At 34.6% G+C, this 23,267-nt stretch overlaps 1 protein-coding gene across 3 annotated transcripts in view; it reads right to left on the reverse strand.

Moving 5' to 3' along the window:
* Nucleotides 1-23,267, reverse strand: part of LOC106663869 (furin-like protease 1) — a 418,429-nt gene that overhangs the window by 70,921 nt on the left and 324,241 nt on the right. For all 3 annotated transcript variants that reach the window (XM_014389073.2, XM_014389074.2, XM_024226794.1), the window contains 2 exons: nucleotides 16,226-16,324; nucleotides 11,836-11,967 (listed from right to left, as the gene is read on the reverse strand). In XM_014389073.2, the coding sequence (XP_014244559.1) occupies nucleotides 11,836-11,967; nucleotides 16,226-16,324 (231 nt within the window). The remainder of the gene's footprint in view (nucleotides 1-11,835; nucleotides 11,968-16,225; nucleotides 16,325-23,267) is intronic.

The raw sequence follows: 23,267 nt of genomic DNA on the forward strand, positions 1-23,267 counted from the left end.
CGAAGAAAAAATAAATTACAACCTTTATGTGAATAAAACTGGTCTCATGAGATTCCAAGCTTTCGAAGTGTTTAAAACAAAGTTGCGAATCAATTGTTTTATATGTTGCCTTCGTCAACTTCCAACTAGCCATCCGTTACCCCGTTTGAAGTCTTTTATGTATATTCTGAGTATAAAACTACCTTCAAACTAAACCATCATCTATAACCTTTTTACTCCGAGAGGAATCGATATGTAACATTTTTATTGCGAAAAATGAGAGTAATGGGAAAGATTGAGCTCGATCAGAAAATCATGAAAAGTATAGTACAAATATCTCTAAAATTCATCATCATATTTAAACGATTTTATTTTCATTCTCTATAGAAATAATAGGTCAACAATCGTAACAATGATGACAAAAATACGAAGGATCAGAGAAATATTTATTGATTTAAAAAAAACATGTACAATTTTAAACATTAACGTTTCACTACATTTAAAAACAAAAAATGTATATTTTAGTATCTCGAGGAAAATAAAACAGAAAATAATGGTTGTTATAGGATGATGAGAAACTTTTACCGAAAAAACGAAACTGTTTGAGCACTCTTTGACTACTAAAGGACACTGGAAAATGGATAGAATGGAATTAAACGTTAGCGTTTAATGCTTAATAAGCATGCCCACTCTCCTGAAAAATAAATTTGTATTATCAAACTTGCAATCAAGAAAAATAGAAAAACCACCAAGAACCAGCTGTCCAAAGATCGTTCCCTACCCCTTTTGTCGAGGGCCGTAACCCCAATTACTCGAAATTTGTCTCACGTCCTAATGTTTATTGGTAAAATAGTCTTTTTCAAAAAAGTGCAGATTTTTGAGGAAACTGTAAATTTACTTTCATTAATTTCAAAAAATGAATGCTTTAACATGTTCGAAATTTAACAGTTTTCAAGTAATTTTCTACATCGTTGCAGGACATCTATCTAAATGGGTTACTTTTCCACTTTGATCCTCAACAACATAATTTAAAGAGAATTAGGATTTCGGACGTTTCGCACAAATAACGTTATTTCCATACAGAAATAAAACACAGGGGAAAAGCCATCCGTCAGATTAGAAAAACAAAAATATCGCCAAAAGAGCGAAAGGAGATAAAGAGATATATTATTTTGTTACTTTGATAAATTGTTACTTCAGAAAAAGCAATGAAAAAATCAAGTAAATCGGACAAAATTTTGTTTCTCTATCTAGAGTTATCAATAATTAAAATTTATGGTGTCAATCAGCGGTAGAAAATCAAGTTCCATGTTATTTACCATTTAATTGTCATTAAGTACCTCATTACTTTACTAACTAAAGTACAATCACTTCCCGGATAGGTGGATAGGACCTGATGGCTCGATCTGTTAAATCACCCGATATAACTCCGCTTGTTTGTACCTTTCTTTAAAAACAAAACATGTGTAATATATTAAATAAATCTGAGTTTAATGATTCTAAACATTTTTTACGAACAATTATTAAACTCTCTTAAAAATCCTATAAATGCCTATTGAACAAAATAACACAATCAAATAATGAAAAGTCCATTGTTTTAAATTTTTATTTGTTTGAAACCGTGTAGCGTGATACGGCATTCACGTACAATCCAGTCGAAACGTCTCACAAAGTAATGTAGAGGAAATTGAATTGTATTGAAATTTATGTCGAAACGCTTTTCATTCGTCCCTCTCTGTACGGGTGTTTTATAATAGGAGGGCGGGCGGTAGAAGAATGTGTCCTCGCTAATAAATATTGGTCGGGTATCGGGGGAAGAGGGCGGCAGCATCCTTAAGCAGCCACGCCACCCCTCGGCATACCCCATCACCCTTATTGCTCACCCTCCTTTTCAAGTAACCTGAGTCACTCGGTTCTCTCTCTATACTCTGGAGAACTCCCTCCTTTCCTTTCCAGAATCGACAAATTGACAAGTATCCAGTTTCCGGCTCAATTCCGTCGAGGAACTTGTGTTATAAACTTTACCTAAGGACAAACAATCAACAAATCGATATTATCAGAAATAGAAACTTTTCAATTGTTATAAGTCAGGTATTTGAATTGCGAAGTCAACCTGTAAGTTAGATCAATCCAAACAGATTTTACAATATAATTATTTTCCAAACAAATGTAAAAATTTTTCGATGACAGTTTGATTTGTAATTAAATTAATCAACGTTTGGAAAAGCTGGCCAACTTTTAATAAGTTTTCGAGCGTTGAAGTCATAAGTCCTTCATCTCATTATTTATTTGCGCGATATTTTCAACTGAAATTTTTGAACACCGGCTGTGATTATTTATTATATCAAACAACATGTTACGCCATTTTTGAAATATGAATAAACAAAAGAACCGACACAACCGAACGATCACAACATAATAATATTTATATACATATTTCTTACAATATCAACATACTTATTCGATAAATTTGGTTAACCGTTCCAGAGTTTTTCGTTCAAATTACAAGTACACATCACATAAAAATAACTGGTTTTCGAACGTGTTAAAGAAAACGTTAAGTGGTGGATCACCATTTAAGCAAGGCGAAGAAATTTATCACAATAAGTCATATAGTTATTCAGATATCGTGAGATGCGGTCGGGTGTGATGTAGGTTTCAGAGAAACATTTTCTTTATCAGGCCAACGTTTCGATCTTTTATTGAGATCATCTTCAGGCACTCTCAACACGACACGCAAGGATGGCACAATTACACATAAGACAAACACTTTGAGCCCTGAAGATGATCTGAATAAAAGATCGAAACGTTGGCTCGATAAAGAAAATGTTTTTCTGAAACCTACATCACACCCGACCGCATCTCACGATATCTGAATAACTATCGATTAACGTTCACTAATCTCTACACATAAGTCATATAAATCATTTGTCTCATTGTATTTAGCAACAATGTTTTTTAAGCGATGTTTTAAAGTGGGAATATCAATTATAGGTAAATACACATAATCCTTAATCCAAAACGATGAGCCGAGAGTCTCTCACGCTAACCACTCGGCTACCGCGGTTCCCTTATTTTCATTTTTGTTTTCTTAATTTCAATTTTAAACTTAAAAATGACACTTATTGCTGAGGATGTTGCGCGTGGTGTGGCACTTATTGATGATGGACGTTCCATCAGGTATGCGGCTATTGCCATCGGAATTCCCTACGAAACTCTGCGAGGCGCCGTTAAACATTTTAGAGAAACTGGGTCCTACCATCAAAGGCCCTGTTCTGGAAGCTCTAGGTTAACAGAACCACAGGATGACCGTTTTCTGACCTTAAGAATTTTACAAAACCGGCACCTTACTGTCGTTCAATCGTTTCAGCCGGAAGTTCGAGATGTCCAAATTTCTGAACGCACTGCTTGACGAAGATTAAATCAGTATGGACTGATGGCTTTTCGGCCATGGTAAGAGGACCAGAATTGACCAGAAGCCACGGAGTTCCACGGCTCGCATTTGCTCGAGAACACAGCCAATGGTCTTTGCACGATTGGTCTGCTGCACTTTTTACAGATATGATCTCCACATTGCGTGAAAGAAGAGGACGGGGTGGAGAAGGCAAAACAAAAGGTATGAAGCATGTAATTTTTCCAAGATCCAACCTTTTCAATGTAGTAGTGATGGTGTGGACGGGATTCGATGGAGAGTCGTACAGAGTTGGTTGTTGTTCGTGGATGTCTTTGACGGCCCCTATGTGGATGAAATTTTGGAACATCTTGCGTTGCCTATCCTAGATGAAATCCGCGACAATCCTATTCTAATGCACGATTGGACATACGTACCTTCAACAGCATAACATCAGGGTCTTGAACTTCAAACCCTCAAAAATTTATGGAATTACCTCAAAAGAAGAATAAAAGCACTTCCTGGTACACTCCATGGTCTTGAAAGAACCCTTCGTGAAGAATGAGCTGACCTCCAGCAAACAGACATTCTAAACTGGTAGAAAGTTTGCCCAGGCGTCAGCGAGATGTAATTAAGGCAAGAGGAGAAAATACGAGATATTGAAACATTAATTAAATATGTAATTAAAACAAATTTTATCTGTCCGTCTTTTTTCATTTTTAATTTTCCTTAGCAATTTACATTTTTTTAGACAAAGACTCAATTATTAAAAGTTAAAAAACATGAAACTTTGATTATTATATAAAAATGTATACAAATCAAGTTATATTACAATTTGGTGGAATTTTTTACGTGTCAGTGTATTTACATAGGTATCATATTGTTCCTTCTCTCGGTCACTCTCTTTATAGCATTATGTATAAATATATTTTCTCCCTCTTTATTAATTTTCATATTTATTAAACCTTAAATCATTTTATATATCTTCTTCTAGATCAACCAATCTCTAAATGCATCTATCCATATCAAACTCTTTCTACCTAGCTCATTCTTTCTCTATCTATCTCTTTCAGCTTCCAACTTTCCAGCTTAGTCTATCTATTCGTATATATCTGTATACCTCAATCTCGATCAATCAATCATTCACTGTATTTTTTCATCTCTCTCTTCGTCTCTTTCTCTCTCCTTCCCCCTCTCCGCCACGCCTGTCACTCTCCCTCACTCAATCCCACCATCTCTTTCTCTGAATTGAATAATACTTAATATTACATATCAATAACCACAATGTGAGATAAAACAGAAAAGTGAGTTTGTGGATAGTCGTTATTTAACAACGAAATAATACGCTGTCAGTGCTGACATTTTTAAAGTTTACTGACTCTATAGAAGAAACGGCTGAATAAATTGATCGAGTTGAATGAAAACAAAGATATCCGCGCATTGTTCTCTATTTTAACAACAGGGCCGAGCTGACAGTCGTACTTCATAATGAATAAAGCAAAACAATTCACTTTAGTTACCCCTTTGACGTCGACGCCAGAGTTTCCCGAAACTTTGAAATGACCTGGGGTGATGTCGACTGGAAGGTAACTTTGTGACGAGCATATTCAACCGGCTTAACAGTAGCAACTATATAATCTTCCCACCGAATGGCATTCGGCCTGTAATAAACTAACACATCCTAGTGCACGTTGAATATATTTTTTTAAATCAAGTTTTACCATTATTATAGTTAATCTCAGTGCATGGAACCAACTAGTGATGAATTACATATGGAGAATAAACGGTATGTACTTACAGCACATAAGAACGAAAGCATGCACACGCATAACTTGAACCCCGCTATATGTCCAACCCCGCAAGGGCAATATTTACTCACAAAACACCGCGTAAACGTTTCGCTGTATTAGGAAAAGGCCATGAGAATTTCGACGGCGTACATTAGACTCTGCTTGAATCATGCAGAAATGTAGCCAATATTTACAGAAGAAAGTGATTAAAGAAAATTATAAGAAAACTTCGAAGGATCACAATCACTCTCTACGTACAAAACTGACAAATTGATTTGAAACAATAGGTCTTTCTGAGATTGTTGTGATGGGATGCACATTAACGATATTTGGAGAGTCAAGAAGAACTCTCATTCGAAAAAATTTGTTCAACCCAATTAGATATTGAATTGTTATAACGGAAATTTCAGACTGCTTTGTTTCTGGGCCAATCATCTCATTATTGTTCCAACCAGACTGACCAAAATCCCTTAAATTTTATAAAACAAAGGTGCAACTTAAGAAGAACACGAGAAGTGGCCAGTATATTTTACTGGTTGTATGATTGACCTCCTGCTATATCAGTGCTAGAATGACGGAAAAAGTTATATTTTCTTTTTGTTGTTCTAATTTTCTTCAGTAGCTCTCAAAATAACGAATTGTAATTTTTTCATTTTCGTTTTCAAAAATAGAAAAGTCTAAATTGTATTTTAATTTCTTATTTAAATATGTACATCCAAAGATCTTTTGCCTTTTTATTGTTATAAGTTGTCAATTTTCTCAAATGTCTGTTAACGCTGAATGAAATATTGTACATGACTTCGAATAAATGTTGTTCGCAAACGTTTTCTTTCTTCAATATTATATTAGTCGGTTTACCAAAAAGTCAACTTCGGTCTGTGAAAAACCACATACAAGCTCGCCAATGAATTCTTAACCATTATATATGACTTTATGTTTGCATCCTGCTATTAACAGCTTACCTGAAATGCGACCACTACACTGACAATGGCAAGCGGTTGTTTAAATAATTTGCAACGTTATAATGGAGGCGAGCCTGGGCTCTAACTTCAAATTTATGGAGTGGAGGGAAGTTGATCCCGTAAGCCAATGTTGGGTTCGAGGTGGAAACCCATTAGAGCATCAGGAGGTTTAGGTTAATCTTTAAATTTTAACTCGTTGACTTTATTCCAGAAGTGAGTCGAAAAGCCACGATGATTGACGATTTTCGTCGCAAATTATGACTGTGCAATGGATCACTGGTACATTTCACGGATAAAAAAAGAATTGCCATCCAAGAAGAAGTTTGTAAAGGTGCGAAAGTAGATTCATGGGTAAGGGATTTTCTCACTGTCTGCAAATTGTAACGAGTTGGACACTTAGACAATAGTCCCTGTCGGAGTGTTCGTCAACACGCTGGATCTTTTTCATTACGTTTTCACAATCGGTTTCTCGATTCTCGCCTCAAGGGGATTGATTTTTCTTTCCCCTCGTCTCTATTTTCCAGCTCTATCTACACCCCCGTTCTACAAGCCCCCTCATCCTTTGCCGCACCGCATGTTATTCAACAATTCATCTCTCCCATCCTCCCTCATTCCCTCTCGCTCCATCCTTTTACAAACGCACTACAAGCCTGACCAACCAATTCTCCTTTAGAATAAATAGAGAATCGCTTCTTTTATACCTTTGAGCAGCCGTGCGCAATAAAGGGCATCCCGTAAAAATAAAAACAAGAACCTAGTGTTCAGTTTCAATTAGAGTAAGGGAAAAAGGATACTCCACGAATTTCACGTTAAGTGGTAATTGCTGCACACATCAAATTATTTTTCCTACCACTGATTTTCTAATTTTTGGTTGGTTATTAAAAAGTTTTTATGGATTTCTGTTTTGCATATGAGCTAACAACACAGGTTTATACGAGCCAAGAGTCTGATGACCAAAAGCCCACAGGTAATCTTCAATAATTAAAATTGGCTAACTAAATAAGGAATATCATTATTTGTCTAGGGTAATCCTTTCAATCTTTTCAACCCCTCATAATTATTCACTCATCCGTACTACTCATCCCAAGGGATAGGTATAGTGATAGAAGAGGTGGCCACAAAACAAGGCCTTCTGCACCTCGGCCTTCAGGTTGTCAATGGCTTGACACCCATGGCCTTGTTTCTGCACCTACTACACAAGAATCTGCACCTACTAAGACCTTTACGAAAACATACCATGAGTTCCGCGGTCTCCTCTTCCTGGCAGTATCTGTACAGTGTTTCTTCTAACTTTACTCCTATCAGGTGCATATACCTACTTAGGTGGTAGTGCTCGGTCAGAAGTCTAACCAGAATCTCGGTTCGGTTGTGGTTGCCTTCCAGTAAATCATTTGCAAGTTCAGAAGGCCCTTTTATGAATCTCTAGGCATGCCTCATTCATGGAGTATTGTTGCGTTTTGGACTTAATAAGGATCCATTTTAAAACTTATACTATATAAGTACTTTAAGACCCAATAGATTCACAGTTCAACTAATCTATTGTAATAGCCATAACACCGATTATTTTTATATATATATTAATTCAGAAAACTTTTAATCAGATCAGTCTTCTCTTGATTCACTGACAACCCAGACAGCCCCATCGTGTCAAATCCTCTCTTATCATCACAGCAAACACACACACACACACACACACACACACACACACACACATGTAATTTTCGATCGACTCCCAGTCTCAAACCCAAATCATGATGTTGGTCATCACACCGTGTTGGAAAAATAAATGAGCGATTAATTGAACTGAGTAAGCGCAGCTTATGCTCAATTTTTCATCCAGCTTCTCCATTTTGTTCGCTATTTCATTTGCGTTTATTTTCTTGATAGTTTTGATGGGTTGATGTCGTAAAGGGTGTGTGGCATGGATGACAGAGAAATATTTCGATCATTTGATTCTTGGAAGCCAGAGCCTTCAAATTAAACTTTTGTACTGAATGAAAATGAAATGAGCGCCAATAAATTAAAGAATTGCAGGAATGATTGGTTGAAAGTATGTATACAAAGTGATATATACATTCCATAAGGTTGTTAAATAATTTCACGTTCAACCGTTCAAGAGAAAATTGAGTTTTCGGAGGAATTTCAGTTAATCTTTCAGACATAACATCAAACGTGGAAAACTGACATAAACGAATAAGTATGGGGCTTAAAAGCTCCTCCACCGACCCTACATTGTCACGTTTCGAGAATTCTTTCACACTCATTCTATTCCCCCGCAAGCTATAGCCAGAAACAACAAAACTCTGGAGGGTGACACACCCTTGGCACATCTAGCGGGACAGAGGACACAATAAGCCACTTTGGTGTCGAAGAATTGTTTTCATGTGATGTTTCATGATATTTCCCAAGGAATGACCCTTCTTCGATTATGAGACATTAAGATTTTTTACAGATTGAATAACCGTGTGTAGAAAGATTATAAACCATTCTCAAGCAGCTAAGTTCGATCGCTAGTCGGCGAATGCTTTTGAGAAGACAATAGAGCAGTCTTGCTTTTTATATTATCTGTTCTTTTTTTTTATGTTTTTGCATTTTATAATTTGACAGAGAATTTTAGACTGGAGTGATTGGAGACGTTGAGAATTGGAATCCTTAGTTGAGCCCTACATTTCGCATGTATTAAAAGTTCGTTTTCAATGCCTAATTTTGATCGTTTAATAATTTATAACATTTTAAATTATTACAATTAATTAAGGTTTTTAGTTGAGATGAAAAAAAGTTAATGGCACGAGCCATTTGGGGTTGAGATAGGAAGTTGATGTCCGAGTGGATCGAGGTCACGATAGCTCAAGTGGTAGAGCAGCGGCGTATTTAGCAGAAGATCGTGGGTTCGAATCCCGCTCGTGCCATTAACTTTTTTTTCATCTCAACTAAAAACCTTAATTAATTGTAATGTATTAATTGGTCAAGCGGACCACGAAATTAGTGAATTTAATTTTAAATTATGCTATAATGACCTACATATCCTGTTTATACATGAACCCATCAAAACCCGCTAAAAAATATCAATTGATCAAAATTACAAAAATACAATGTTTGTAGTTGTAAATATCAAATAAATATAATTTAAAAAACAATTACGACTCGTTCCTCGGAAGTGAATCGGCAATGCAGTGGTAAAGAACGGAAAATGAAAACATAATATCAATATGCCTGCGTTGGCATGTAAAATATTTTTACATAAAATATTTCCAATTCATAGCCAGATATTATGGGAATATAATCAATGCCACAATATCGGAGGGGATGCGTCATTTTAAACTGAAATTACTCTCAGGGGAAAATTAGGACCTTAGAGGACTAATTTTCCAAATTCCTCAACCGTTTCCAGCCAGCTGAAATACGTGCGCATGTCAAACTCGACCATATTTCAAATGACATATAGCTAAAAGATAAAAAATAAGATAAAATACACTACGAAAAATTATGTTTTAAATCTTCAAACTTCCCTGGTAAAAGGGAAAATCCAATAGAATTGTTTTAATATTTACCGAAATAGTATATAAATTATATTGGAAATAATCCACCACTTTGTACTGTAGGGAACATTAAAAGGATTGAAAATAATGCTAGTCTCAGGTGGTGTAAATGTAAGATTTTTTTTTAGCCCGTAATAAAAATAATCCTTGTTTAATTATTTTTACAGCGATAAATTTCTCTTTTCTCGCTTCTTTTCTTGCTTACTTCATGGCACATTTGGTAGAGTTTAATCAAACCCCTTTAAAACCTGACGAAACCCATTAAAAAAGTTTCCATCCTAATGTTTGTACTCTAAACTCAAAATTTTAAATTTAATTTGTTTCTCAATTACTGTTAATTTAATTATTAATAATGCAATAACTATTTATGAATTTAGTATGAAATTTTTGACTTTTTTTCTCAAGGAAAAGTGATTCGACGGGAAAGAACTATTTTAAACAATAACATTCCTCATAGCAGATAATATTCTGGCTGAGAAAATAGACTGAGATGGGAATTTGGCTCAGAATAGAAAATTGAGCTCGTTTGTATAAAATAGAAAAACAGAATTATTTGGTGTCCCACAGAAAAAAAAAGAATCAACAATCCGAAATCGATGTAATTGAGAAAATTGGGACGGGACTAAGAAAAATTAAAAAGAACATCTTATGTTAAAAGAAAGCACGGAATTGTTGCCAGACGGATAGTAATCTGTATTAAAGTTTTAAAATTTTATAATAAAACAGACAGATTTTACAATTTACGTTGTCGCACTTTACTTCAATTTTGGCCGTCACGACCTACTAGAAATAATTGAGGTGGAATGAGTATGTCGATACATTGTAAAGGATGGTTCTACTCATGAAATTATAAACTAAATTATATATTAACTATTATTAGTTAATAGTTTCCTTTACTAAAGCTCAATGACCTATACCTTAGAAAAAAGAACACTCGACCAATTCCGCTTGAACGCCTTATTGAAATAGTCAGAATTGAATGGACATGAGAACTTGGTCAATATTTGTTTAATTAATTTCTGAAGAAATGCACGGAAAAACTTCCTATCTCAACCTACCTTTAGAATTTATTAAGCTCTCCTTGGCCATTTCATTTGTCGCCGAGAATCGAATCCTGATTACACGACATTTGAAAGATGACAAGAAGAAGTGAAAATTCGAAAAGTAGGCTGAGATGGGAAGTTGGTGTACGTGTAAAGCTCTCCGCGGCCATTTCATTTGTCGCCGAGAATCGATTAGATTGCACAACAATTTAAAATATGGCAAAAAGGAGGGAAAATGGGAAGTTGGTGTCGATGTTGAGATGGAAGTTGGTGTACGAGTGGATCGAAGTCACGATAGCTCAAGTGGTAGAGCAGCGGCGTATTTAGCTGAAGGTCTTGGGTTCGAATCCCGCTCATGGCACTAGCTTTTAATTTCAACCAATATCTTACATAAAGATTAATTAATTGAAAAAGATAATAATTTTATTTCTCAGAGTAAAAATAATACTAGTCAATTTTCAGTTTTATTTTTTAAAAATTCATAATTCAGTGGGAGAATTGAGATTGAGATATGAAACCAAACCCAAGATTCATATAAAAATATTAGTTTTTAGATACACAAAGATATTCCAATTTAAAATAAGCAAGTTGAACTCGATATCTGCGTTATCCTGGACAATTAAAAAAACTAATAACATAGAAAAATACTGGATTGAAAATAAAGTACAGTTACCATTTGGAATTTGTTTTCTACGACAAAAAGCAAAAAAAAATTAAGAGGGTGATTCGTATCTGGTGGGATATCCAGTATAATCGAGCATGTTAAATACAAACTTTTTTTGTCTGGCTTATTGATAAGTAAGACCAATTAATATCAACCCTTTGAAATAATTAATTAAATCTAAGTTTTGCTTGAAAGGAGATTTCTTTTACAACGACGCTGCCTTGAATATAAAAGACAATTTAATTAATTTGCAACTTAGTGAAACAATCATTGTCTCCTTTGGGCCTGAAGATGCAATTGAGACTTCCATTGTCTTTCTTTTAATAACTTTCCTTCAATTTTGTTTTACTCCTTCGGAATTATAGAACAATTGAACCCTTAAATGGGCCTGGGCGAATGATATTTCGAAATGGATTTTTAAAAAAAGGACGTGAACATGTTTGACCTCAATTAAAAATATTACTTACCAGATACCACATTTTCGGCCATTTCGGATCGTTGGAGGAAACGTGATTCGAAGGAGCATAGCCGAGCTCTTTTCTCGTCATAAAATCTCTTTTCCTCCGCCTTTTCGCACGCTGTTGCTTCGCCCATTTCACCTTAAAAAAAGAAAAACAATTGAAATACCATATTTAAACAAATGTTTGACAAAAATTAATTACCAACGGTGCAAAAGAGGAAAAAAAGAAGGACCAAAGCTAATAATCTCCGGTTCACCTTGTTCTATTATTAAATTGTCAAGACTGGGGGAAACGGGAAACAACGAGTTGATTAACTGTTGTGAGCAATATGACATTTTCTATAGAAGCGTACACGTTAACTCTCCTCATCAATTTTGATAGACCGCAAACTTTGTTTTGTGATATTATTTGACAAACTCATTTTAAACAGATGTATCCTTGCGGAAGACAAACGGTGAAACCAGCAGAAAGTCAATTAATTTTGATTAAAAACACTTCCAAAAAATGTACAACCTGAAGTAATAAAGTTACGTATTTACTAAATTAAAGCACAGAATGATATTTACCTTGGACATAACGGATCATCATAATTAAACAAAGTAAATGAAAATTAATTATTACTAAAGTTAAGACAAATTAAGACTCGGTACAACTAATTTATTATGCCTCTATTTCCGCTATTATAAGAGGGTGTTTAAATCATATAAATAAAGGTTTTTAAATGAAATCCTGGATATGAAAAAGATAAAAAAAGGTGAGATGTTACAAGGGAAGATTATGTCTTGAAAAACGATGATCACAGAACTTGTCAATTCAAACTTAAACCTGAGGATTTTTTCTTTACAAGAGTTCGCTACAGCAGAGGTCATATAAACCCTCAGGGTTCCGGTGTTTTTGAAAAAGTAAAAGTTTGTAAGTATGTCACTATATAAATGCAAGGACGCTGGATTCGAACCCAAGACCTTTACCTTACAGTGATAAGCGCCGTGTCAACGCCTAAATCGTTGCGGCCACCGACGCTCCCTAAACCTGAGGATTCAAAATACCTTTGCACCATGAAACATTATGTACAGGTAATTAGCTTACGATACGATATGTACGAAATAAGTTGGATCTTAGTCGTTTCCGATCATTTTGTCAAGCCAAGCATAGCCAGACAAATAATCGGAAACAGCAAACTTTTGAAAGAAATTTTCGAAGTTAGGGAATAAATATTTATAATTATAAACACAGTAAAATTTAAAAAATTCTGCTTACACCAGCCCAGATTAATTTAAGCCAAGAATGATTTTGTAAAGAGATATGTTAAATACGACATAAAATCAAGAAAGTTGTATGTTTATTGTGTGCACCTTTACAAAAGAAAGATTTTTATTTATGCAACTATTTATCAACACAATTATCATTAAACTTCGCAAATTTTTTGATAAATCCTTTTTGTCTAATTTATTACAAGAGGGGGATGTCTTGAGTCAGTCGTGGTAACTGTTTGCCAACCAAACAGATCCACTCTCAGTTCAAACGGTGTTCATCTCATGTTACTTACACAGTTTACAAATTTAAAGTTGGAGTAACTCAAACTATCAGTTGGATGCTGAATTTGAACCTTATGCCGTAACAAACAAAAGGAAGAGAGAAGAGGAGTGTGAGCGAGATAAAGGAAGAGAACTTCATTATAGAAAGTCAACTTGTTCTTCACAGGGCCGCAGGGTTTTATTTATTACAAACCGTATTGGGGAAAACATTTAAAAAAATGTTAATACACGATTTTACAAACTTCGACGTCAATTTTGAAATGGCAAGTCACCAGATTCAAAAGATGCAAAGATAGGATTAAATCCCCAAGCTGGGATAATATGAAAATGGCATATGTTTGAGCAAATAAAAGGGGTTGTTGGCAGGTGGATTAAGCTCCAGATCCACGGCACTGCCCTCATCACATTTCGTATTGACACTTTTGCCGACTGGACAGAATTTCCGGCTGAAACACTGAAACGCACGGCATGGTCGGATAATGGATGGCAAAATGATTGTAATGTGGACATATTTTTAATTAATTCACTAATTTCGTGGTCCGATTGACCAATTAATATATTACAATTAATTAAGGTTTTTAGTTGAGACAAAAAAGTCAACGTCCCATCTCAACAAAAGGTGCGGTTGAGATGGAAAGTTGGTGTCCGAGTGGATCGAGGTCACGATAGCTCAAGTGGTAGAGCTGCGGCGTATCAAGCCGAAGATCGTGGGTTCGAATCCCGCTCGTGCCATTGACATTTTTATCTCAACTAAAAACCTTAATTAATTGTTTTAAATAAATACCGAAGGCATTTACGGCATAATTAACTCGTCATTGAATACTGCAAACTACGACGACCTTCTCTTATTAACAATTTAATAGTATAAAAGTATGCAGGGGTGGAAGATGAGGATGGGATTGAGTCGGCCTTTCATAACAATAGAAGGACAACAGCCGAAAAAAAAATTGGAACCAAATTTGATTAAAATTTCAATTAATTATTCTTTCTATGTAAGGTCTTGGATGAGATAAAAAAAGTCAGCGTCACGAGCGGGATTCGAACCCACGACCTTTGGCTAAATACACCGCTCTTCTACCACTTGAATATTGTGACTTCGATCCTCTCGGACACCAACTCTCCATCCATCTCAACATACCTTTCGAATTTTCCCTCCTTTTTGCCATTTTTTAAATGTCGTGTAATCTATTCGATTCTCGGTGACAAATGAAATGACCACGGAGAGCTTTAGTGAAGATATATTTCGTTGTACTTATTAAATCCATTATATTTCTTGGTCCGATTGACCAAATATCTTCTTTCAATTAATTAATTTATTGAATTCAATTAATTAATTACCAATGTAAGGTATTGGTTAAAACAAAAAGGTCAGTGTTCTACCTTTCGAATTTCCCCTCTTTTTGGCATATTCAAACGTGTAATCAAGATAGGATTCTCAGCGACTTACAAAGTGGCCACGGGGAGCTGTTTAGTGAAGTGATACTTCTTTTACTTTTTTAGAGAAAAAAACGTATTTTTATTCCAGTGAAGGATATAAGTAAACAAGGTATAAACATTTTTAATAACTTTTATACCAGTGGTTTCAAAAGAACGATATATCTTTTGAAGTAATATTCATCCGAGTTTGAGTTGCGAACATATTGTACAATATAAAAGTTTCAGAGTTGAGCAAACAGTGTAGCCGGGTTTGACCATTTTTACGTTTGGTTGATTTTTGCTAACTTTAAGACAAGCCTCGGGGCGAAAACAAAGGTACAACAAGTTCACTTACAATTACTTTCTTTGCTCTTACCAACGGGTTTTAAAAGTAAATAGCTTGCCACAAAACGTCTCAAAGCACTTAATAATTGCGATTGCTTTCTAGGAAAAATTCACGGGGCGATCAAAGAGGAAAGGAAACCAATTACTTCGGAAGGGTCTGCATAAGTAGAAGATTAGCAGAGGTAACCAAAAAAGGAAAATATTAGCGAACCATTTTTATAGAATGAAAATCTTTTAGATTGCTAAGAAAAATTAATTAGTAAACATAATAAAAAGTATTTTATAGTTAAACAACTAATAAAACTAATAATCCTGTAATTTTTTAAGATCTGAAGATGTGGTTTAAGAGCTTTAAGCAGTGCACACGGTTTAATTGCAAAAGTGATTCTAGTTTGAAAAATGTTTTATTTCTACCACAAAAAACAAAGACAACAGTACGAGAGATCACCTGACTATAAAACTTGAAACAAGCAAGAATTTCCGCTCCGGGAAAAACGGAAATTTTGAGGTAATTGATACACTAAGTGCATGCTAGTGGGGCGTTGTGGTAGGTAGGACGTCCCTTCGTCAGTCTAATGTTTTCTGTGAGGTGAGTTCAATTGGCTAAGTATTTTGACGATTAGACAAGTCTGCTGGGTGTTAGTTTGTAGCCCGGATTCCTTATTGGCAAGTGTGGGGACTGATTCTCCCTAGAAACCTGTTTTCAGGGTTGGGAAAGATTTATTTATTTAGGTTTTTCTTTTTCTTTTATCGTCATCTGTTTTTTCAATTTTTCAAAATTTTCCAAAATAAAAATTACTTTTAAAACTAACGCTCTTAAAAGTTAATAATAATAATAATAATAATAATAATAGCATGAATATTGGTAAAAATTCTAAATTTTAAATTATTTTATCAGCTTCTACTTAATTATATAAATACTCTATTAATTATACACAACTTTTATCGAAATGAAAGATTGCGTATAATTAATTGAGTATTTATGGTAAAAATCGTTAAACCAGTGAAATTCATAATAAATAGAATTGTAAAAGTCAATATCTGAATTTTAAACAAACCTTCAAATATGTTGTAAATTTTACTGAAATTAATTAACTTACGTCTTTTTCAGAAACGAGCTTATCGTGGAATTCGAAGCTGGTATGTATCGATCTTTTCGCAACTTTTTTGTGCTCCAGATGATACATATCCTGGAAGATCTGAAACACAACAAAAAAAGTACATAAATAAAAAATAACATTTGTATTTTTCCCTTGTAATTTGTGTGACAGGAATAAATATTAATTTTAGTTAAGTGTCTCTCGTCTGTTGCATGGGGGGGATGCTCTCATTTTAAAGTCAAGCGAAAGACGCGCTTTAAATTCAACGTGTAAACTAACGGGAAAAGCCGTGGAGAGTAAGTTTTTAAACGGCAGAATGGTGAACAGCGCAATACATTCCGAGAGGGTTGGGCTCTTGTTTTATTTTATACGCATAATGAATAAGGCTTAAAATAACGGCTGCACTCATAAATTTGGTTTTTTAACTGTATTTTTAAGTGTTTTTATTCCTCTTTAAGGAAGTTTACAATGTAATATATCGGGTGAAATTTCGGAGACTTTCTTTTTGTGCTATCCATGAAACCCGACAAAAACGAGAAAAATCATTTTAACAGCTGTCATTTATCCATATTATATCAAAATAGATACAAAATTCAAAAGAATTCAATGTTTTATTTAATACAATGTAAAGAGAAATTTATGCACATTTCACGGCTCACAGTTCATTAGTTTTGCAAGTACTACCTGTCATGCTGGTTTAACATAATGGCTGAGCCGTTGTCGTACATTAGACTAAACGTGTTAACGCACATACGCGGCACCCTAGGTTTAATAGAAATAGATTCACTTTAACTATATTCCTCACTCTCTATCACTCTTCACTGTCCCTATCACTCTATATCACTCTTCACTAACTCTTTCACGCTCCCCCGTCTCATCTCAACTCTTGCAACTAAAAATCTTTGTAAATGTACAAGCTTTGACTCTTTCAGTCGACAACGCAAGTGGGCAAATGAAAGTTTAAATTCGAGATAAAGAGTTAAAGAGAGAGAAAGGAGAGAGAAAAATCGACAGAGGGAAAGAAAATGTGATTATATGAGGAAAGTTTTCTTTTCAATTAAAGACAAAGACAGAGACAGAAAGACGATGAGTGTGAGAGAAAGAGATAGAGATAGACTTCACGAAGTCACGATAGCTCAAGTGGTCAGAGCAGATGAGTACTGAGCTGAAAGACGTGTGTTCGAGTCCCGCTCGTGACACCAACTTTTTTCAGCCAAGATCTTACATACAAAGAATAATTAATTGAAAGAAGTAGTTTGGTCAATCAGACGACTAAACAAAATGGACAATTATACATTTCTAAAAACTAGGTAAGCAACTAAGAAGTAATTAGAAAAATTACTTCAGATTAGTTAACGTGATATTTTCAATCAGCCCGTTGTTCTTCTGAAATAGGCAACTTTCAATTTTTTCATCGAAATATTCTTCAGACGTCGGTTTTGTCACCAATTTGAGAAAATTGGCTGAAATCCATCCAGTGAAGTGATTTGTTGTTGGTAAGCGGCCGAGTAGGAAAGAGTAAATTGTGTGGGAAGAGCGTTAACGGGGCCCTGTGCACAATATCTGTCACAGACACGGCCGGAGTAAAAACCCAATGTCCAGATAACGTGGCCCTTCAAGTACAACCTCACCAACGCTGTCATGTTTCCACATCTCAAGGTAGACGGTTTTGTTATTTACTCTCACTTAGAGGGGAAAGTTTGTTATTAATTGAATTACGATTTAAAACAAACTTTCTACTATGGGCACCACGCTTTTTCTGTCTTATATGAAAAGTGTTAGAAAATAAAGGAGACATTTTTCAGTTTAGACATAGACCAACATGGCGTTTGTCGATTTGTAAATGAACCAGAAGATAGTTTCTTCCTACTTTTAAAAAAAGTATTAAATTCATTTTTTACGAAGTTTCTCAACGGCAAACGTTATATCAATCCTCAGGCTGCCGGTGTTTTTGAAAACAGCCCCCTTTACCTTACAATCATGAGGACGGGTCAACGCCTAAACCGTTGCGGCCACCGACCCCCCCTCAAATATTCATATTTACAAATTTAGTTTGGTGTATTTTTACTAAATAAAGTTTGAGAAACTCAAGAAGAAGAAAATTGCAGTATTTGGCACGGCCAAATAAAAAATAGTATTATTTTAAGGGATAAGTAAAAAAAAAAAAAAAAAAATGAACATAAGGCAAATGATAAGTAAGAATAAGTGATGATGGTAATAGTTTGCATTATGCAAGCAAAAATCCTTTCAACTCATGGTGAATCAAAAACAATTGTTTTCTTTGAATAGATAATTCGATAATTCAAGTCTGCCGACTAAAATACTCAGCAGGTCTCAACAGGACCTAGCCTTAAAGACAAAGTTAGAACAGAATAATGTTTTCATTATCTCCGATGTAATTACAAATATATCAGCCTTCAATAATATGATTTTATATTAAAACTCAGCAGTAAAGTCAATTTTAAGGAAAACATTGAAAATGCTTTGAATCTATTTTTATTATGTGAGAAGTTTAACAAATATTCACACCTATTTATATACTGAACCCTATGATTATTTAGAGATCGTGAGATGCGGTCTGGTGTGATGTAGGTTCAGAAAAAACTTTTTTTTTATCGTTTCCACGTTTCAATATTTATTGAGATCATTTTCAGGGCCTCGGATTTATAAACATTATTTAAATTATACAAATAAATACAAGATATGAATACCAGTTTACACAATGATGTTCACAATGTAGAAAATTTAGGTTTAATCAAAGTATTTATACTCATTCAAAGTATGTGTTTTTTGTGTAGATGTGTCACTATTGTGTGTCGTGTTGAGAGTGTTAGTGAGATTTTAATGCTTTTTGTTTATATATGTTTGATTTTGAAGAAGTGGGGAAGGAAGTAGGGATAGAAATTCATTTTTCTACGAGGAGTCGACTTCTTTGAGGTGAAAGGGACCGATAAGGAAAAAGGGATAATGGTTGTCGTTTGGGCCTGGTTAGCCTTTCAGGATTATTATAGACAGGATTATTATGGAAATGAGAGATACATCGTTGACATGTAGACTATGTTGAATTGTTTGATGTGTGGAGTGTAATGATTGTTTGTATACGTTGTTTTATACGTTTTGTGTGTTATGTATTATTGATATTAAATTTGATTTATGATATTAGCTAGCTGCGGCTGAATTTACATGTGTCTGTTCTGTAACTGAGGCTGTTTTTCTCTGTTGATGTAAACCATTTCTAATATGTTACGTTTGTTTTGTTTGCTAAAATGTTTACTATTTTTAGATCGTCGAAATTGTGTTGGTGTTCAAAATAGTGCATAGCCAGTGCTATAGGATTTCGTCTGGTTTTTTGCAATCATACATATGTCGTTTGCCCTCTTACCCAAAGTATAATAAGTAACCGGACAAATTATACAATTGATTTTGTAAATTACATCGGACTTATTTGTTACTGGTAAGAAATACTAATAACAAATAAGTATTTATTTATATTTATACATTTATATATTTATATTTATTGTTATCTTAACAATTATATAATATTACCGTATAGAATAGACACTATTATTATTAGTTAGGCTTTTATCTGGTGTCAAACAGAACAGAAAATAGCGATTCCGCCGATTTTTGCTTCGAACCTTCTTTTCTAATAAAATTCCAAAACTATTCCTTAAAAAAATGTATATAATAATAATAATTGGAAGGAAAGGAGCGGAACCAGTTGGCGTTCTTTTAAAAAAGCCCTCCTCGACCCATCTGAGAACTGATAAACAACCTCAATACACAACTGTCCCACTTTTATCTCGGAAAGCCGTTGAGTTTGATAGCAACACCCGAATTAAATCAAAATATTAATTAAGGAAGAATAACGAAGAAAAAAATCCGAAATGAATCATATCAAAATCTCACTCGGTCAACCATCCCTCGCTATTTGTACATGTAATGACGATTTTTCAGGACACGTGATGCAATGAGTATTCTTAGGGTTGATAAACAACCTCGATGAATTTAAAAAAATTAACTTTAACTTATTTTAAGATGTAATAGTCTTAACCTAGAGTTTTACTCCTTGAGTATCCAGCGGTCGATCGGTCACCCTGCCAACGCCATCATTATTGTATATATTGTATATTATTGTATTAACGGTATTGAACAGAATAGGATATGTTAAAGTCGAGGCAGCAAAATTTCCTGTCTTCTGATACTCGTGAACCAAAGAAAAAGCCCAAGAAGCCCGAAATGGTGAAGTCAAAGGGTAGCTGATACGGAGAAGAAAGCCCTACACTGAGCTTAGTGGACAGGCACGCAAAAAGCTACCAAACAGTAGTCACTAATAAGCATTAGTACTTTTTTTTTACGGAGTAAGTGAGATTTGGACGATTACTAGCCACCAGCTTAGAAAATCCTATTGTGTCCCGGATACGTGTTTTTCACCTCGCCATTGACGATTTCAGGAGAAAGACAAATCCCGACATATATTTGAAAAAGGCTGCAGGGGGAAAACTGTATTTCGGCCCTTTCTGCTCATTTTATTCTTCCTATGCTCAATATTTCAATAAACGTGCTTTGGCTTCTCGCCATCTTGAGAGGCCGTGTTCGGTGCCTTTCCTTTTCCAAGGAACTTCATAAACAATGATAGACCAAAACGATCGGAACTCCAATTACTGTGTTTTCATACTTTCAAGAGTTTTTAAATCCCGAAAGTGGAATTTAGCGAACCAAGTGGCTAATTACATCGTGCTTGTTCTTCACGCTAGAATCACCCTTGGACATCCGTTAAGTACCAAAAATCTAACGCAAAACCGTTTGGTAGGTGATTTTCGGTCGGGCTTTCAATAACGGTGGAATTCACGCAATTTACTCTATTGGTCAAGAATCGGATTCCAGGATCTTTTCATCCTTCCGAACTTCCTAGCACCCTCAGAATTTTAACTAGCTAATACGATTTAATCCGTATATCTTTTTACGTTAATGCATGGATTTTTATTCGGTTTCTAATCAGCTTAAGTGATTACGGAAAGCGTTTCAACGCGATGGAAAAATATTTAGCATGCAATGCTGGACTGTGTTTTCAAAGAGATTTTTTCGGTTTTTAAGAATGTCACGATACATTTCTCGGAACTGATCAGCATTTTTTTATTCATTGGATAGTCATTACAAAACTTGGTGCTACAAAGATCTGCAAATAAACTAAATACATACAAAATCAATAAATAAAAACAGACGAAGAAAATATCACTTGTTATAATGGTAGCTCCTGGGCTGACAAACAGTAACGTAATTATTTATTACGTGTAATTTTTGGCAAAACTGAAATTTAATATTTAATACGGTATATTTTTTGTATGAAATCAAATAAGAATGATGAAAAACCATTATTATGCTATAATTTATTAACGATCGTATAAAATCTAACAATAACGTATCCGTGTATTTTAGGCGGTTATTAAAAACCTGAACGGCAGAAAGGCGTATTCAGTGATTCAGTTGGCCTATTGAAAATTTCATTGCAGTACTAACCCATCAGCCTGAGGACTAAAGTCCTAATAAAGTAATCATATCCAATTTTTCCTGACTTCAACATGGATTTTTTTAAATTTATCAATTAAATTGTCTTTTAATGTTCGTTTGCTTATATTTTTCGTATACATATCTCTATTGCGTCGCCCGTTTCGTGTGACAATTATGAAGTCAATATTTTTGTTTTTATTTTGATATAAAATGTAGAACTGCAGCTTCTGTTAGAAACTGTTCCTTTTCACATAATTTAAAAATATCTACCGCTTGTAATTTGTGAGACATTTTGTGCACGTCTGACCGGTATCCTTATAGTTTGTAATTACAGTTAGTCCAGAAAAGAACCTGATGGAATACCAACTGTTGGAAGAAAATGGCTTTTTTAAATCTTTAAGCAAATTAAATTATTAAATAATCGTTTCGCTTCGTCAAAGTTGATTAGTGAGAAAGAGCATTTCTATGGAAGCTGCAATACCGAAGGTTTTATTACTGTATTTTGAACGTTTCAGTAATAACAAAAAGATAACAAAGTAATTCAGTCAGTCAGATCTGAAAAGACAAATCATCCAGACTAGCGGAAAGAAATTGATTTAATTCCAAAACAAAGAGATACCGTGTAGAAAAAACGAACTGGATATTTTTATTTAAAAAAATTATTTGTTGTTATTAATTGAAAGTTAAAACATATTACAAGTATTGCAAATTTACTGGTCCAAATATAGAAAAAACTAGTAGTAGCAAAAAATTAATAATAATTACAATTGATTAAGGGTTTTAGTTGAGATAAAAAAGTCAATGGCACGAGCGGGATTCGAACCCACGATCTTCGGCTAAATACGCCGCTGCTCTATCCCTCGAGCCTTTTGACTCTGGTCCTCCAGTCTCTTGTAGAAGGACGAATTCGGTTTCGGTTTTTTTACATACCACAAATAATTAATAAAAATAACTCATAATAAATTAATAAACTATATTTGCATATTATTTAATCAATTAGCATTTTGTGATTTTTTTCACAATCTTTTAGTTTAACTTAATAATGATTTAGGTGAATTAGCCTGTGTTAGGGTTCATTCCGCGTAACGTATATGGTGTAAGAATTCTACTTATCCAATGGGAAAATGTATAATTTTTGAATCCGGCCGGGCGAGAACTACAATCGTATATTTGTCGTGCTAAGTAGTCCCAGAGAGGCTGAAATGTGATGTTCTAAGGATAAGCAGAGGGAGAATAATGGTTAGAATGAATCCACAGATCCCAACCGGCGGCGCCCCCATTACCGGAGTTTCCGCCAAGGGAACTGTCACTGGGAATTGCTTTATAGCCGACATTTGGGGCGAATTGTCATTTTATCAGGTGGTGGAAGCCTTGGCCGAAGGGGTGGGTTTGTTGTCCCATGTTCGACGAACGATCTCACTGTTTGAATCGGATCGGAAAAAAATTAATATAGGAAAAACATATTTTAATATTATACCTACAACATTTTAATATTCCAATGAATAGGTAATTTCCAATTTTAAAGGATTTT

This window comes from Cimex lectularius, unplaced genomic scaffold, assembly GCF_000648675.2.
Source record: "Cimex lectularius strain Harlan isolate CLEC.00 unplaced genomic scaffold, Clec_2.1 scaffold7, whole genome shotgun sequence".
NCBI classification, from domain to species: Eukaryota; Metazoa; Arthropoda; class Insecta; order Hemiptera; family Cimicidae; genus Cimex; species Cimex lectularius.